Source organism: Contarinia nasturtii, unplaced genomic scaffold (assembly GCF_009176525.2).
Source record: "Contarinia nasturtii isolate CC-2019 unplaced genomic scaffold, AAFC_CNas_1.1 Cnas_scaffold_2852, whole genome shotgun sequence".
NCBI lineage: Eukaryota > Metazoa > Arthropoda > Insecta > Diptera > Cecidomyiidae > Contarinia > Contarinia nasturtii.
The window spans coordinates 1-16,815 of record NW_022200169.1 but is presented as its reverse complement, the minus strand read 5'-3'; the positions used below and the strand labels follow the sequence as shown (position 1 = coordinate 16,815).

Here is a 16,815-nt window from a genome sequence, read left to right as displayed (position 1 = left end):
GGGGACGTGTTTTTTCGTCGTTTTCCGTTTTAAACAGATGACAAAACATTGACATTGGCAATGTGTATCAGTTCCGCTGCAATCTCAAAAATTACACTCAATCAAAATCACATTTCATCTCATTCTCTACTCTTCTTCCCCAAATACACATTCGTTTACCGCATGAGAGAACAATTGCTGTGTTGTTTGTAATTTTTCTATGTTTACGTTCGCTGGAGAACATCTTATATGAAATTGAAATATGAATAAATCTCGTGTGACGTAAAGTTTTTTTTTATTCGAATGTTTGACATTGCTTGTTGCGCGGCTGTTCCACTTCGTTAGCCAGCAGCAGCAGCAGCAACAACTACAACGAAAACAGCACATTTTATTCAAACGACAAATTGACATGAGCATTTTTACCATTTCATCCGTAAAAAACCCTACACGTGCATTTACAAATTGCATGACCAATTTCGTCTGCATACTTTTGTATCGAATCACTTAAAGTATTTTTCGGCATAATTAAATTTGTATATGTTCAACTACGTTTCATGTTTGCAAGTGCATTGGAATTTTCCGCTTTCAAATCATTTATGAAATTCTGGGGATTTTCATGTGCTAATTTGTGTATTTCGTTTTCTATTTACAGCACCAGTTATCCAGATGCCATATCGTTGTTAACAACGTTGTTACAGGCTTCGCATACGAACGCCTTGTTAGCCACAACACAAAAAAGTCTACAACATACACTGCCGCTGGGCTCATATCTACTGAAACCAGTTCAACGCATTCTCAAGTACCATTTATTGCTCGATGTAAATACAAACAATTTTATTTCTATTTCATTTTTTCTTCACATTTTCTTCTATCTATAGCTCTCTATGTTATAATTATTATGATATGACTTGCGTTAGTTATATGGAAAGCTCAATTCAATCTGAACAATTATATGCTCATTTTGAGAATTTAACTCAATTGGCAAATGGCTTGTTGATTCGGCGTGCACACCATATGTGCACAATGAACATGATTATTTTAGCGCTAAAAATACTTTTATTTCGATTTGAATGTGCGACATTCAAATGAAGACTATTGAAATTGAATGCGAAACAAAAAATTGATTAGAAATGAAATGAGCGAATGGAAGATGATAATAAAGTATCACTAAATTGTGCTTTGAGAAAGGAACTCACTTATTTCAAGGGCATTCGATTATTACAAAACACATTTCTCAACTAATGTAAATGAATTTAAAAAACAAGTAACAATGCCATAGATCGAATTCAGCCTTTACAACTTCAGTTCATTCCATTCGGTTTGATTGACAGTCATTTATCAAACACACACAAAAAAACTGATGAAATAAAAAAAAAAACAATTAATCGTTTGGCGTTTTATTGATTTTCGTTGTTTTCAGAACCTTCGGAAGCATTGTGATGTCGTTGAAGTTGTGCAAGCTCACGAAATTATGAGAAATGTAGCTCAACACATCGATCAAGTGAAGCGTAATTTGGAGCAACAAAGTCGTGTACGAGAGTTGTCTGGCATTTTGGATGGTTGGCTTGGACCGGAACTCACTGTATTAGGTGATTTGGTACTTGAGGGAATACTCAGTGAAAATGGAAAACCACGAACGGTACTGCTATTTGAAAGTATGCTCATCATCACCAAAAAGAAGGAAGATAATCGACTTCAATTTAAAACATACATTCATGTAAGATTAATTGAATTTGAATTTGATATTTTTTTTTTTTTTTCAAATAAATTTCATCTAAATGTGTGATTTCTTTTTTGACTTTCAGTGTAAGAGCCTTATGTTGATTGAACATTTGCCGGGTGATCCAGAGAGTTTTAGTGTGATTCCATATAATGATCCGCATCCGAATCAAATTAAATTGACTGCACGAAATCGAGATCAGAAACGTAAATGGGCCCAGCACATCAAACAAGTGATGCTGGCACATTTTGATATTCCAAAACGTGCTAAGGAATTACTGTTCAAGCTTGGCGAAGAAGAAGATCGGTCGACCGATAAAAATACATGGAGATGGAATAGTAATTCAACGACACCGGAATATTTGGAGCGACGCAATCAATATCGTCGCAGTGAGATGCGATATCGATCGAAAAAACAACGAAAAACTTTTAATTCGAGTTTATCAATGGTCGAAGATCAATTCAATGAATCGATAAACAATCCAAGCGATACGAATGGCAAGACAAAAGTATTGGATTCGATGATAAAAGAATTGCAACAACGAAATTCACTGATCAAACAAAGTGATGATGGTGAATCAATAACAAGTGCCACGACTCATCCGACTGATTTCGAGTCAAGAACTGATGAAAACGATGATCTAAGCATCGGCAATGAATATGAAATTCCGTTCGATGCAAATAAAGCACTGCCCAGCAAACCAGCATCGGCGTTGGACAAAGCGAAATCAAAATTGCTTGAGGTTCGTATTTATAATACGAAAACTCTGCCGAAGCGCATTGCAAATTTGAAGAAACAACGATCAAAAACACTAAAGGAAACATCAAAATTCTATATGGCTTTGCCAGAAGAAAATACCGAAACGGTGCTAAAAATCACCGAAACATCTGATGATTTGTCCATGAACGATGTACGTGTTAATCGACGTCGTGCATCACTCGATGCAACCGATACAATTTCAAAAGCTTTGGACGATACCAATCGAAAATTGTCAAGTGTGTCGTTGTTAACGCCCACCACTCTCAATCAAAAACTAACGATGAATAAAAATAAACGTGACATCGACATTATTTCCGAATTGTTAAAAGATCACAAAGAATTTGATCGAATTTTGAAGAAACCACCAAAGAAGCTGAATGAAATGGAAAAATCATCGCCGAGCCATGAGCTTCGAAATTCAAAATTCGCAAAAAGTGAAGCATTCTTCAAATTGCCATTGCCACCAATACCGGTCGAAGCAAACGAAACGAAATCGAACGATGCGTTCATTCAACGTGACCTACCGCCCGAACCGATCTATGAATCATTATTGCGAAATGTTCATGTTCCATATAAGTTTCCGTCTCCAATATTGAATCGATCATTATCACAACCGAGCAGTCGATTTTTAAAAGTAAAACGACCCACAGAAGCACCACCTAAACGGCCTGATTCCGATTATGTCACATTGACATATGATGAAAACGGCGAAATAACCAGCATTGATGATGACATTCGATTGCCAAAACATGGTTCACACTTTCGAAAAAGTGACACAAACATCAACTATCATGTACGAAAATCGGACGAAAAGGTGCCATCTGTCGAATCGTTTAGTTCATTCGGTGGAATTGAAGGATCGAGATGTAGTACATCTAGTGAAACCGATTATAGTAGCGTGTACGTTACAACAATTGAAACGACCAAATCATCTGATCTCTTGTCACAACAAAACGGCAACGCCACTGATGTTCACAAAAGTGTTGATCATTTGAATTTCGGTAAAGCATCAAATAAACTACCCGAACGACGTGTGTCCGATGTAACTGGAATGCATCGAAAGAGTATAATACATAAGCAAGGTAGTAAGGCGCTTGGATCTCGAATTGCTTCCGTTGATTATGCCGATCCAAAGATTTTGTTTGCAAATAACAATACGTACACATCATTTACAAGTAAACCGTTTATTCAAAGTTTGATAAATATACAACGAGATTCAGCATTTTCATTGACATCATCAAATGACAGTGTGAACATAGCGGCAAGTCAAGATACTTTATCAAAACCATCGGTTGATTCGGCACCGGTTACGGTGATTTATACAAATCAAATTAAAATTGAATCCGATGTGTCATCGTCAAATGTATCCAAAGCGTCACCATCACATTCGAATTCGAGCAGCAGTGGAGATGATTCATACTATGAAAAAACAGTTGAATCATATTTGGAAAATGATGGCATTTTCCGTGATTCGGCCATCTACAGTGATGACAATAACGAAAAACAATACATTCGTCCCGAACACATTTACAGTACCATCGAAGAAGTGAAACAAGAGGAAAAAATCAAACCGGCCATTCCGCCAAAATTGAATTTGGCAAAAGTGCAAAATATTATTATACGTTCAGCACCGCCATTACCGTCACAAGCACCACCACCACTTCCAGCAAAACCCATCATTACACCGTCAGCTTTACCAGCAAAAATCGGTTTACGCAGCGAACAAACACTTGAAAAATTATTGGCAACACCATTACCACCGACACCGTTCGACGAAAAATCACATCCAATTCAAAAAAGTGAATCTTCTTCATCGTCGAAGTCGTCGTCTTCATTGGACGATCAAATCGTACCGTCGGAATCGATAATCACCAAGAAACAAAAATCATTAGATGAAAAAGAAAAACAAGAAGAAAGTGAGCCACCACAAATGGCACCACCACCCCCACCCGTTCCAGCTCGCAATTTTACCAACAAAAACTCGTCGTGGGTCATGAAACAGATTCAAAATTTCGATAAATAAAACTCATTTTCGATGCTTGAGCCGATTGGAATTTAGATTATAAGATCGATAAAATATCAGTAAAGATCGCAATGGCGATTAGTTTTATTGCAATAAATTCTAGAATGAAGTCTATCCATGAGCACTGCAAAATATAGATTTAAATCAGATATATGTGGATTTCTATAGATGCAATCGATAAATGACTAGTCAAACGAATATTATTCGCTTTGTAATTTGTATTTTTTTTTCTCTTGATTTTGACATATTTGCACGCTACGTGCGTTTCTCTATTAGAGAAATAAAAGGCTTGTCATTTGAACATACACAAAAAAGAAATCGATAAATCCATAAAAGTTCCTCAATACATAGATCAAATTATTATATATTAATCGTTTAAATTATGTACCTTGATTTAAATCAAAAGTTTACACGAACAAATTGTAAAAGAGAAAAAAATATTGGCATTTCTAATATTTTAATCGAGTATTTTTTTACACCATCCATCCAATTAAAGAGATTTAATATAATTTTATCTATAAATATATATATATATATATAAAACATCAATTTATCAAAAGAGATTTATTTGAATGTTTACAGAGAAGAAACGAAGAGAAGCAATTATGAAATCACAAAATGAACATTGTGCACTTATTAAAAGTCCATCACAAAAAAAAATGTTTGTATTTTTTCATAGAAAATTGTATAAGCAATTTGACCTTTTTTATTCGAACAAAGGCATTATATATATTAGAATTTCCTTCCAATTGCACTAGTTCCATATAAATATTAACACCTCGTGAATTCTATCATACATATAGTACAGAGTATTGTTTTGCAATTATTTAAAAAGAAAAAGAAATATATATTTATGAAATTTTTTCTATACATTTTTTATTGTATTTTTTTGAAAAGAGAATAAATTGTGCGCAGGACCAGCTAAATATTAATTGCTACTGTTTCTCATTTGATTGTAATATTTCATATTATTTGCAATATGAATTATGCAAAAATGATCCAATTGAAATTTAAATTCAGTTCCAGATCGAAAAATAACAGAATGGACACATTTTGGCATATATACATTTTAGAAAAGATTATTAATTTTATTAAATATTTACAGAAACCTATTTAAAAAAATATATATTTAAAAAAAGACTTGTATGGAAAAACCATAAGAAATCGACGAAACAATTCTGGTGTCATTGCAAAAGAGAAAATATTTTATCAATAGTTTTAACGAATGAATGTACAGTACATTGATAAATGATTTATGAGATCGCCTTCTTTTATACTAAATAAAATAATCTAGCTACTTGACAAAAAAATCAACGTATTCGACAACAAAATATAATAAAAATCCATCAAATTAAAAATAATGTTTGTCATTTGCAAATTCCAAAGTCTTTTTGGACACCGACAATCAGAAATAAGCAATTTTTACTAATGAATATCGCCATGCCATTTTCGAGAATGTAAAATTGAATCACAAATAAATATTTTTCAATTTTTATCAACAAGCATTGTTTTAATTTCAACTTTGGATTGCATAAAAAAATCAACTGAAAATTGTGACTGCGCATATTCTTAGGAGGCCAATTCTTTGCTGCACACCAACTGGTAAGTAATATTACTACTATTGCGAGATTCATTTTTTATTCGTATGACTTGCATTTTTGGCAACCCAGATGCCAAGCATTGCATATTGCTGTGTTGCTTGAAACCATTTATTATTCTTAAAATAAATATTAAATTTGCTGTTTAATTTTTGTATTTAGATTTTGAATGTGCAACCACTAATGAAACAAATATCATACTAATATGCGTCATTCTAAGTTGCTTGTTTTATTTTCGTATATTTGAAAAGAAAATTCGATTGTGGTCATCTTGACCCAAGTGAATATTCAATTCAATCCGTTTACACAGTCATTCGAAAGTATGATGACTCTCTGCACTTAATTCATGTGCGTCGCTTCAAACGATATAATGCTTATATGTATATTATATTTATAATAATATTATATAAATAATAATTATATTATATAATATATATTTCTTATTTTTTACTGCAAATTTGCATTGTACCTCTTCAATATCAGTATTCTGTTGGATTTTGTGAATGTTGGTCAAGCTTGAATAAGAGACTGAATTAAATTTCCATTTATAATAGAACATATTTAGTAGAAAAATGGAGGTGAAATTCATGCTAAATCAACAAGAGTATACAAGTAAACTAACGACCAAGAACTCTGTAATTTATAGTGATTAAACGTTAATTTTCGATTTATCTTTTTCTGCCTTAATTCCTTTATCAGTTCGACCAAATGAAGTGCCAATTGATACGAGTCTGTTAGTCTACATTCGCAGTCATGCTCGTTTAACGGGAACGAAATTTATGTGTCTTGAAGGTGGTTGTGGTGTTTGTAATGTAAATATTTCAGGCATTGTAACGCCAGCCGGTGATCGTCGAACATTTGCAATTAATTCGGTCCGTCTATTAAATTTCTTCTCTTCTTCTCTCATTTTAAACATTTTTATGCTTATATCTTTAGTGTTTGTGGCCAGTGTATGCGTGTAATGGCTTGAATGTGACCACCATCGAAGGAATAGGCAATTTGAAGAGTGACTATCATCCCATCCAAAAAGCCCTATATCACTTCAATGGCACTCAATGTGGCTATTGTTCTCCTGGAATGGTAATGAACATGTATGGTTTATTGCAAGCGAATGATGGTAAAGTGACGATGCAGCAGGTGGAAAATTCTTTCGGTGGAAATATTTGCCGTTGCACTGGCTATCGACCCATTTTGGATGCATTCAAATCTTTGGCAAGAGACTCGTGCGGTGGTGACGGTGGTGACGGCGTTGACATTGAAGATTTAACCCTTGATTTGTGTCATATGAATGAAAATCGAAAGTGTTCAATTGAAGGGAATTGCAATAAAAAGTGTGGCATCAATCGAAATGTGTCGTTAGAGATTTGTGGCGACGATGGACGAATGTGGTTGCGACCGGCCAATTTGTCGGAATTAATGAGAATTTTTTCAACCAAAACTATGCATACCGAATACATGTTGGTTGCTGGTAACACTGCTCATGGTAAATTTGATTTTGAATTATTTATTTAAGACACAAAAGAATGAAACAAAAGAGAAATCCACCCTCCGCGAATAGAAAGTGAAAGGAAATGGGGAACCCCTTTGACTCTTTATTTGACGGTTCAGGTTCATACATAATATTTTATGAATTTTCAAGTCAATTTATGTACGTTCATGTTCCGGGATTAATTTTTATAAGTAAATTTGGAAACAATGAGAGGAATAATAAATTTGAATGCCAACTTTACTAGGTGTTTATCGACGTTCAGAAAATATACAAATTTTCATTGACATCAAAGCAATTGAAGAACTTCAAACAATTAAAGCAGACGAATCATCGTTGATATTCGGGGGAAATGTGTCGCTTACCGAATTGATGGAAACATTAAGGGGTGCAGCCACTAGATGTAATAAATACACATACGGCACGGAATTGGCTAAACATATTGATCTGGTTGCGCATGTACCCGTTCGAAATGTAAATAATTATTTGTCATTTTATTTGATTCCTTTTTACCGACAAACAAAATTTTCAGGCTGGAACGATAGCAGGTAATTTGTGTATAAAGCATGCACATAATGAATTTTCATCCGATATATTTCTGTTGCTGGAAACAATTGGTGCGCACCTGAAGATTGCATCAATTGATGGTTTGGTGCGTACTTATTCGCCAAAAGAGTTTTTATCCTTGGATATGTTGCAAAAGGTCATTTTAAGCGTTGTATTTCCAAAATTGGCACCCGATCAATTTGTATTTCGTTCCTACAAAGTAATGCCACGCGCACAAAATGCCCATGCAATGGTGAATGCAGCCTTCCTTTTCGAATTCGGTATGAACGATGGCAAAGCGTCAGTGAAATCGTGTCAAATTTGTTATGGTGGAATCAATCCGCAATTCATACATGCTGAAGCCACGGAAAAATTGTTGACTGGCGTTGATGATTTTTATACGGAAGATGTTTTACAAAAAGCGATCAAATCGCTTCAAAATGAAATAGAACCGGACTCGGTTTTACCCGATCCACCAGCCGACTACCGACAAAAGTTGGCCATCGCATTATTCTATCGATTCTTTTTGAATACGGCCCCAGCAGACAAAATCAAGAGCGAATATTCTTTGGGTCGAACTGGATTGGATCGTCCATTATCGTCTGGCATCCAAACGTATGAATCCGATGAAAAGTCATATCCTCTCACACAACCGCTTACAAAGTATGAAGGACTTATACAGTGCACAGGTGAAGCTCAATATGTTAACGATATGTTTAGTGCTTCAACAGTGGATAACGAATTGTGGTGTGCATTTGTGCCGGCGACTGAGGTTCATTCAAAAATTGTTCAGATCGATGCAACCAAAGCACTGGTAGTATTAATAATAGATTATATTAATATAAGATCCAGTTTTTTTTTTCAATATTTTCTGCTTTAAATTTGTCTAATTTCTTAGAACATTCCGGGCGTAGTTGCATTCTTTTCAGCCAAAGATATCCCTGGTGAAAATTCATTTATGCCATTGAATGCAGCAATTGATTACTTTAGTGAAGCTGAACCAATTTTTTTGACGATTGATTCAGAAGTCCAATTCAATGGACAACCGTGTGGTGTTATTGTGGCAAAAACGATGGCTGTGGCACATTCAGCAGCCACAAAAGTTGACATTACATATGAGAAATCGCAAATTAATCGACCGATCATTCCATCTGTGAGGCATTGGCGTCAAAAAAACGAATCGAACGCATGCAAAGATAGAAAAACATTTCGAATTCCGCCAAATCAAAATTTGGCTATGCCACTGATTGGACAGGAATTAAAAATCAAAGGTGATTTTGAAATTGGATCACAGTAAGTACAGCGACTTTCCATAAAGAATTTTAAGTTTTTTAATTTTTTTTTTTACTTTATTGCGAAAACATTCACATAAGATATCACATGACAATGGAGCCTCAAACAGTATTTTGTACCCCGAATGATGATGGTGGCATAAATCTTCATGTTTCGACACAATTCTTAGATTTATCGCATTGTGCGGTTGCAAACTGCTTAAAAATGCCACAAAGTAAAATCATTGCCTCCTTTAAACGTTGTGGCGGTGGTTACGGTGCAAAGGTAACTCGTGTGTCACAAGTGGCTTGTGCGTGTGCAGTGGCCTGTCATTTGTTACGAATGCCAGTTCGGTTTGTCATGAACATTGAATCAAATATGACCATCATGGGTAAACGATACGGTTGTGCAGTGGAATACGATTTAAAAATTGACTCGGCCACTGGCCGTTTAACTGAATTGAAACCACTAGCAGTTACGTTGGATTTTGGGTATTCTATGAACGATGACACATCAGGTTTCATGCTACATTGTATGATGTCCTTGGGTTATGCGCATGCAAGAGAATGGCTTATGAACATCAATCGTTTAAAAACGGACGCACCAAGTGCCACATGGGCCCGATCACCTGGAACCACTGAGACAGTTGTAATTTTTGAAAATATGATGGAACACATAGCTCACGAAATAAACATTGATCCGGCCCAAGTGCGAATAAACAATTTCCATGCAGATAGTCCACTGCATAAAATTTTTCCCGAATTTTTAAAAGATATTAGTAAGACTTTTTACATCAATATTTTGTGTCGATTCACCTATTCAAATGAAACCATGACAAAAAAATATGTTTTTACATTTCCAGATTATTTCGATCGTCGCGCGAAAATTAATGAATTTAATAAGCAGAATCGTTGGCGTAAACGAGGAATTGGAGTATCGGTAATGACATTTCCAACACTGTATGTGGCTTCGTTCAGTGCGTATATTGCCATTTATCACGGTGATGGAACGGTTGCTATTTCGCATGGTGGAATTGAAATTGGCCAAGGCATCAATACCAAAGTTGCTCAAGTTGTTGCTCATATTTTCAAAATTCCAATGAACATGATCACGGTCACAGAGCATAGCTCAATTGTTATGGCTAATCGAACTTTAACGGGTGGCAGTATTACAAGTGAAGCAGTTTGTATGGCAGCGAAAAGAGCGTGCGATCACATTTTGGAACGCATGAAACCCATTCGGGAAAAGAATCCGAATGGCACATGGCTTGAGATTGTGCAAGCATCTTGGAGAGCATCCATCGAATTAACTGAAAAACAAACTTTCGAGAACCGAGAGGCAAAAAGTTATAATATTAACGGGTGTGCTAGTGTCGAGCTTGAGCTTGATGTCTTAACTGGAAATTTACAAATTCTACGCGCTGATATTCATGAAGACACCGGCAAAAGTATGAATCCATTGGTTGATGTTGGACAAATTGAAGGTTGATCGATTTTTTTGTCTTCTATGTTTGTACATAAATTGAAATATGATTTTGTTCATTAGGCGCATTTATGATGGGAATTGGTTATTGGTTGAACGAACAATTAAGCTATGATCAACAAACCGGCCAGTTAATAACAAATCGCACGTGGAATTATAAAGTTCCGGGTCCAAAGGACATTCCAATTGATTTTCGGGTTAAATTTTTACAAAATGTAAATAATGAGGGCGTTTTTAGTTCGAAAACAACCGGTGAACCACCACTTACCCTATCAGTTGTTTCGATATTTGCATTGCGCCATGCGCTCAATTCAATCCATGAAGACAATGGCCAAGCGAGAAAATGGATTCGTTTGGGTATTTGATTTGTTTTATTTTTTGCTCATGTGCATTACATTCATTTATTTTTCTTTTAAATCATTCACATTTAGGCACTGGAAATACACCTGATGTAGTATTCAGCGCTGCAGAACTGAACGTTGATAACTTTAAATTAAACTGAACATTAACAAACCTGTTATTGGATACATATTAACAATTCATTTTTCTCTTAATTCATTTGTTTATTCGGTAAAAAAAGGTATCAAGCAAAATAAAACTATAATTATTCTTAAAAAAAAAGATGATTTAAAGAACATTTTTTACTTTCAAAAACAAGAGTTATCTCGATTTTCTCGTGCAAATGTGTTCATTAACGAAATCTACGCGTCATATCAACGATATCCATTTCAACTTAATTTAACAACAATTCAATCAATTTGATAACCAAAAAACTATTTAACTATTTAAAAATAAAAATTTCAATTCAGATCGCAAATTAAATATGGAGAGATTTGAGGGCGACAAATACAGACATTAGTTCAAAACTTTACAGATTATCTACCACACAATTTTCGCTTAACTGTCAACACTGTCTTCTTATGGGCTCCTGCTCTTTTACTACCGACTGCTGTAGTTTAATTCAAAAAAACGTTCAGTCGTTGACTCGTTGTCTCTTTTCTTGTTTTCCAATTTTTCCACAATAGAAATAGATTATAACAGAAGAAAACCAATGAAACTATACATTTTTAAACATTTTTTAAGTTAACACGAAGAGATCTGCTTCTGATTGACACGATCTTGAGATTTCGAATTATTATTAACAGTCCACGAATAGACTACCTTTTAATAAACCACATAATGAACCAACTCCCATTCATGAAACTCAATTTAACTCGTCTTTATAGAAATATATGCAAACACTTATGTACATTTAGTATCGATGAGTATACACATTTTTGTCTCTATATTTTGAAACAGTTTGAATAAACTCGGCACAATGACGACTGATCGAAAAATCTTGGATAGACCGATCGGTATGCATTTTAAATATTCGTGTTTTTTTTTAAATTAATATAAATAGTGAATACGAATTGAAAAGTTAATGTTCTTGCAGATTACAATTCATTTGGTCTCATCTTGCAATTTATAACCATGGTTGCAGCCTTTGCGTTTTCACACAAAAGTTGAATTTGAAAAAGATATGTAGTAGATAGGTAGTTATGGATTATGGTGACATCGATTGACTATTTTTACTTATCTATCTTGAATGAATATATGCCGCTTTGCGCATTAAAATTACACGTATTCAATAGAACAGAATTCCAGCAATACTTGAAAAATACGAGAAAGAAAACTATATAGTAAAAAACGACAAAATTGATTTTATCATAGTATTGTAACAACCAAGTTTAAGATTCAATTGTATTTATAAAATTATTATTTAAACCAAATATTATTTTTATGGACTATACAGGCCTTCGATGATTTGATATTTCTGCTACAATTTGTAAGAATTTTTTTTAACATAAGCTCCAAATGATATAGTGACTCCAAGTGACTCCTAATGATAGAAAAAGTAACCGGCGACCATAATAACAACGCACGTTGTTCAATTCGTACGTTAAAACCTACATGTAAACTGTATCGACGCTGGTGACGTTATCGAAATATAAACAAACAACCGATAGACTAGTCCAAACACTTTTTCAAAAAAAAAAAAAAATGATTTCCAACGCATATTAATAAGAACTGATGCGATCATCCAGTGGTTTGTATTGAAAAATGTTTTTCTTCAACATGCGTTTGTTCACATTCTTTAGAGTTTGTTCATGTTACACACATGTGTGCGTACTTAGATGTCACACATACAGATACGAATTCATATTTCCCACAATGAACATTTGTTCAATTCATTTCTGTGCTCAGTTGCCTTCGCACATTCGATCGGTGCACATCGTACGAGGTTTCGAACACGACATTTTATTTCATACTTGAAATTGAAAAACAGAAAACAAATCTTCAAATTAATTTTTGGATTGTATTTTGTTCTTTCAAATGGACAGTGAAATGAGTGAAACGCGTAAAGAAAAATGCCCCCCAAAACTACATCCAGTCGTTCCGGCATCTTGCATTGTTGTCGTAATGCTTTTTACGTTTTTTCATAAAGATGAAGTGTTAAACATCTATGGTGAAGTGTTAAACTCACAAGCTGGCGAAATGATAGCAGAGACTACACAACCCAGTACAACAGAGAAAAGGAATCTCATGTCTCGTATCATAGGCCAACGCAATCGAACTACCACGAAGACCATTCAGCACTATTCCAAATATTTGCGACAGCCACCGCCAAGAAAAAATCATCCAAAATAAAATCAATTTCATATTCACATTGGAAAAATAAAAAATAAAAAAAAAATCAACTCAGCATATAGTGTTCATGAAATTTAAGCACAGTTTGATTCAAGTGACACACACACACAATGGGTAGCATACAATCAGTGCATAAGAGATAAGATGAGTAACTCTCAAGTGGATATCATAGTTTTGTAAACTAAAATAATGTAAACAAAATTAAGAAAAACATGTACGAGCGTGAATAAAACTGCAAGATCAATAAAATGGCCAATGAATAATATTCGAAAATATGTGCAACATCAACACATTTACCAAAAAAAAAAGAGAGTAAGAAAATAAAATACCGAGAGGGTGGACATAAAATGGCTGACGTCAATCTTAAAATGGTTGTTCATGTTCACATTTGTTGTTCATGAAATGATTGATCACCGTATTCAACTTGCTTCTACCCAAATTTTCGTAAACATAAAATCGCCTCTCTCCTCTTGTATGTGTGTGTGTGTGTCGACTTAAAAAGTGCTTGAAAATGCATACGTTCATGGGTCTTCTGTTGTGCGGTGTGGTGATTCTCTTTCGCTTATGGAAAAAGTGGAACCAGAGAAAAGAAACAACAAGTCATCGATACAAACGAAAGTTTAAGTCACAAAACACTTTGGATTGGACCAAAAATTTGCTCAAATCGACGGGGTTATCATTTTTATCTATATTTAATTTCATTCGTCTAACTAATATTGGACCAATGTCAAAAAGCGATCACTTAATGTCGAACGTGGGAAAAAATTAGAATTAAACTATAGTAGTCGATAATGAAAGAGCAGGAGCTCATAACAGCATAGCAGCAGTAAATAAACAACATAACATGAACAACACGAACGCAAATTTCCATTGGAAATTTTCAACAAGGAATTCAATGCGTCAATTTCACTTGAGATTGACGATATACGGAATACACAATAATATAATATACACAGCAAAACAATTAAATGGGATCATCCAGCAAAAAAGAAAAGCATTGCGCTAAATTTAATTGGTAAAAAAAAGATAACTCTTTTTCCACTGATAGAAAAAATATCAGGCGCACATAACAACGTGAACGGTGTGTGGCACATCGTTCGAACCGCAACAAAAGCAAGCAAAATATGATTCCTATGAGACGATTATGTGCACCGGCACCGTACACACATCGGGCCGATAGCAGCATTTTAGAATATAGTGGTAGTTGTAATGAAAGAAAACTGATTCTCTTCTTCTCCTTCATTATTTTGATTCTTCGTATTTACGTTGCTTCGTACACGAATGTAATACACACATATGCACACACGAAACACAAACACATGACATGACAAAAAGTGTTCTTAACGCAGTCGCTGTACGCTTAGGTATATATGGTATTACAAATATTTGGGCATTAACCATAACCCACACACACACATGGCCGCATGTTCAATTTTAACATCCGAACGAGTACGAAAACAACAAAAAACAAATTCAATGCAAAAAAAAACACACACACAAGATTCAGTCATCAACGAACCATCAACGAGCAACAATCATATATCATCGAAGAATTTTACGCGGACAACAATTAAATATACATAAAAAATGGAATGTAGACTTTGTAAGATTCAAATTATTTATTTAAATGAAAATATCGATTTCATGATCAATGAAATAGTGAATCAATTAATGAAATAAATCTTCTTTTATTTAAATCAAATTTTAGATAACAATAGATCATACTGTCCAGAATGTCATCCATATATCGCTGGTTGTGTTGTGGTTGTGATTTTATTATTTTCAATGTATCATGCGGATGACATCGATAATTTTGTCACATCAATCTTTCGAAAAACAAATGCCAACACATCTGATTCACCATCATCACCTGCCGCGATAAGACAACACCCGAATTTCATTGATACAACCAAAGCAGTTAGTTATAATGGTAGCAGTCAATTTATTACCAATAGTGCCCTACAATTACACCATCCCGTCTTACTACTGTTCATCTCCATTTTGCCGAATATATTCCTAATTTATGTCTAAGTTCTGAAAAATCCTCAACTCCGTTAAATTTTTTCATGAAATTATTTATTTAAAGAGAACAAAAACAAAATGTGTCCATAGTTTGTATTTAGTTGTTCGAATTGTTTGGTTTAAGCGACAATAGTCTGAATTGTGTTTAAGCAATACGTATATGTCTATTAAATTAGATTGCTGATTTTGTATTGAATAATTTAAAAAACTATATATATTAAAAAAAAGAAATATATATTTTTTAAAACGCAAATTTGGTTTTTTTTTTTCATTCGATAAACACTGATAAATTTGCAGTTATATAGTGGTGCAATCGTTTGTTCGACATAAGGTACGCATGTATGTATATTTTTCGCACACTTGTATTGTGGTTCGCCGATGTACGTGACCGATCTTTTCTGAATAGTTTGTGCGCGCCACGACTGGTCTGCTTTCATCGTCATCATCTTTATTTTGAGTTTAGCCGTGAATCGTATTGTTCATATGGCAATCACCGCTATTCATTTTCTGCCCAATGTCCAACCGTATCACAAGTTCACATCATTTCTTCGAGTCGATCGTTGTACGAAATTGGCGAAATGTGATCATGTAAACATTGCATACGTATTTTTGATGTTGCTTCTCGTATCATTCATATACATATATCAGCAAACACAAACAAGGAAAAAAAAACAATGAATAAGAAGAAGTGGATCGTTTCAGACAAGTCGAAATAGTCATTCAAACGTTAACCGTAAAACTAGGTGCGCATAATTTGTCGAATCGTAAATATATATTGCGGGGCATTCGTTGTTTCGTCTTTTGACTTGATTAGATATTTGGTTTTGGTAGAAATGGGAATTGAAGGCAAAAAAAATGCATTTTTCAAGACAGAAGGTCCGTAAGTATGTCTATCGGAGCAACAAGTAACAGGCGAACATAAGCTTTGTGCACGGTGTTCGCTTTGTAAACGTTAAGTAATGCAAGTCGATCGTCGAAAGATCATCGAAATAAAAAGCACTTCAGTATGCATAACGCCATCTGTGCGGAGGCTTTTCCTTGATCTTCACACGAAATCATCTGATATGACAGGATAAATAAAAACAAAAAGAATCTAATATAAAGCAGCATACGGTCAGTCGATTGTGTGTATCTGTTTCGACCGCAAGCAAATTGACATTCGTAATAGAAGGTATTCTGGTTCCTTTGTTTTCGTTTCTCGTCGATTCAATTCTAATTTTAAAATTGATTTAAATTT

The 16,815-nt window shown here is 34.4% G+C and overlaps 2 protein-coding genes across 2 annotated transcripts; both read left to right on the top strand.

The window, feature by feature from the left end:
• Nucleotides 1-631: 631 nt before the first annotated feature.
• Nucleotides 632-5,920, top strand: LOC116349267 (the record flags this gene model as incomplete). The annotated part of the gene is made up of 3 exons (XM_031780632.1): nt 632-797; nt 1,400-1,696; nt 1,785-5,920. Coding segments are annotated over 3 exons (3,160 nt in total), but the record flags the coding sequence as incomplete, so codon positions are not given.
• Nucleotides 5,921-6,573: 653 nt separating this feature from the next.
• On the top strand, nt 6,574-12,362 carry LOC116349268 (xanthine dehydrogenase-like). Its single transcript, XM_031780633.1, has 12 exons — nt 6,574-6,691; nt 6,779-6,951; nt 7,016-7,562; nt 7,813-8,039; nt 8,098-8,925; nt 9,010-9,404; nt 9,485-10,161; nt 10,246-10,866; nt 10,929-11,222; nt 11,297-11,445; nt 12,165-12,220; nt 12,301-12,362. Exons 1-10 carry the CDS (start codon nt 6,652-6,654, stop codon nt 11,365-11,367), a joined length of 3,873 nt encoding a protein of 1,290 aa, XP_031636493.1. The 5' UTR covers nt 6,574-6,651; the 3' UTR covers nt 11,368-11,445; nt 12,165-12,220; nt 12,301-12,362.
• Nucleotides 12,363-16,815: the final 4,453 nt, after the last annotated feature.

Bases quoted from the DNA above. Each gene is read 5' to 3' on its own strand.
- LOC116349268 (XM_031780633.1), top strand. From the start codon at position 6,652: ATGGAGGTGAAATTCATGCTAAATCAACAAGAGTATACAA. The intron at 7,563-7,812 runs GTAAATTTGATT...CAACTTTACTAG, and splicing joins TGCTGGTAACACTGCTCATG to GTGTTTATCGACGTTCAGAA. The intron at 11,223-11,296 runs GTATTTGATTTG...ATTCACATTTAG, and splicing joins GAGAAAATGGATTCGTTTGG to GCACTGGAAATACACCTGAT.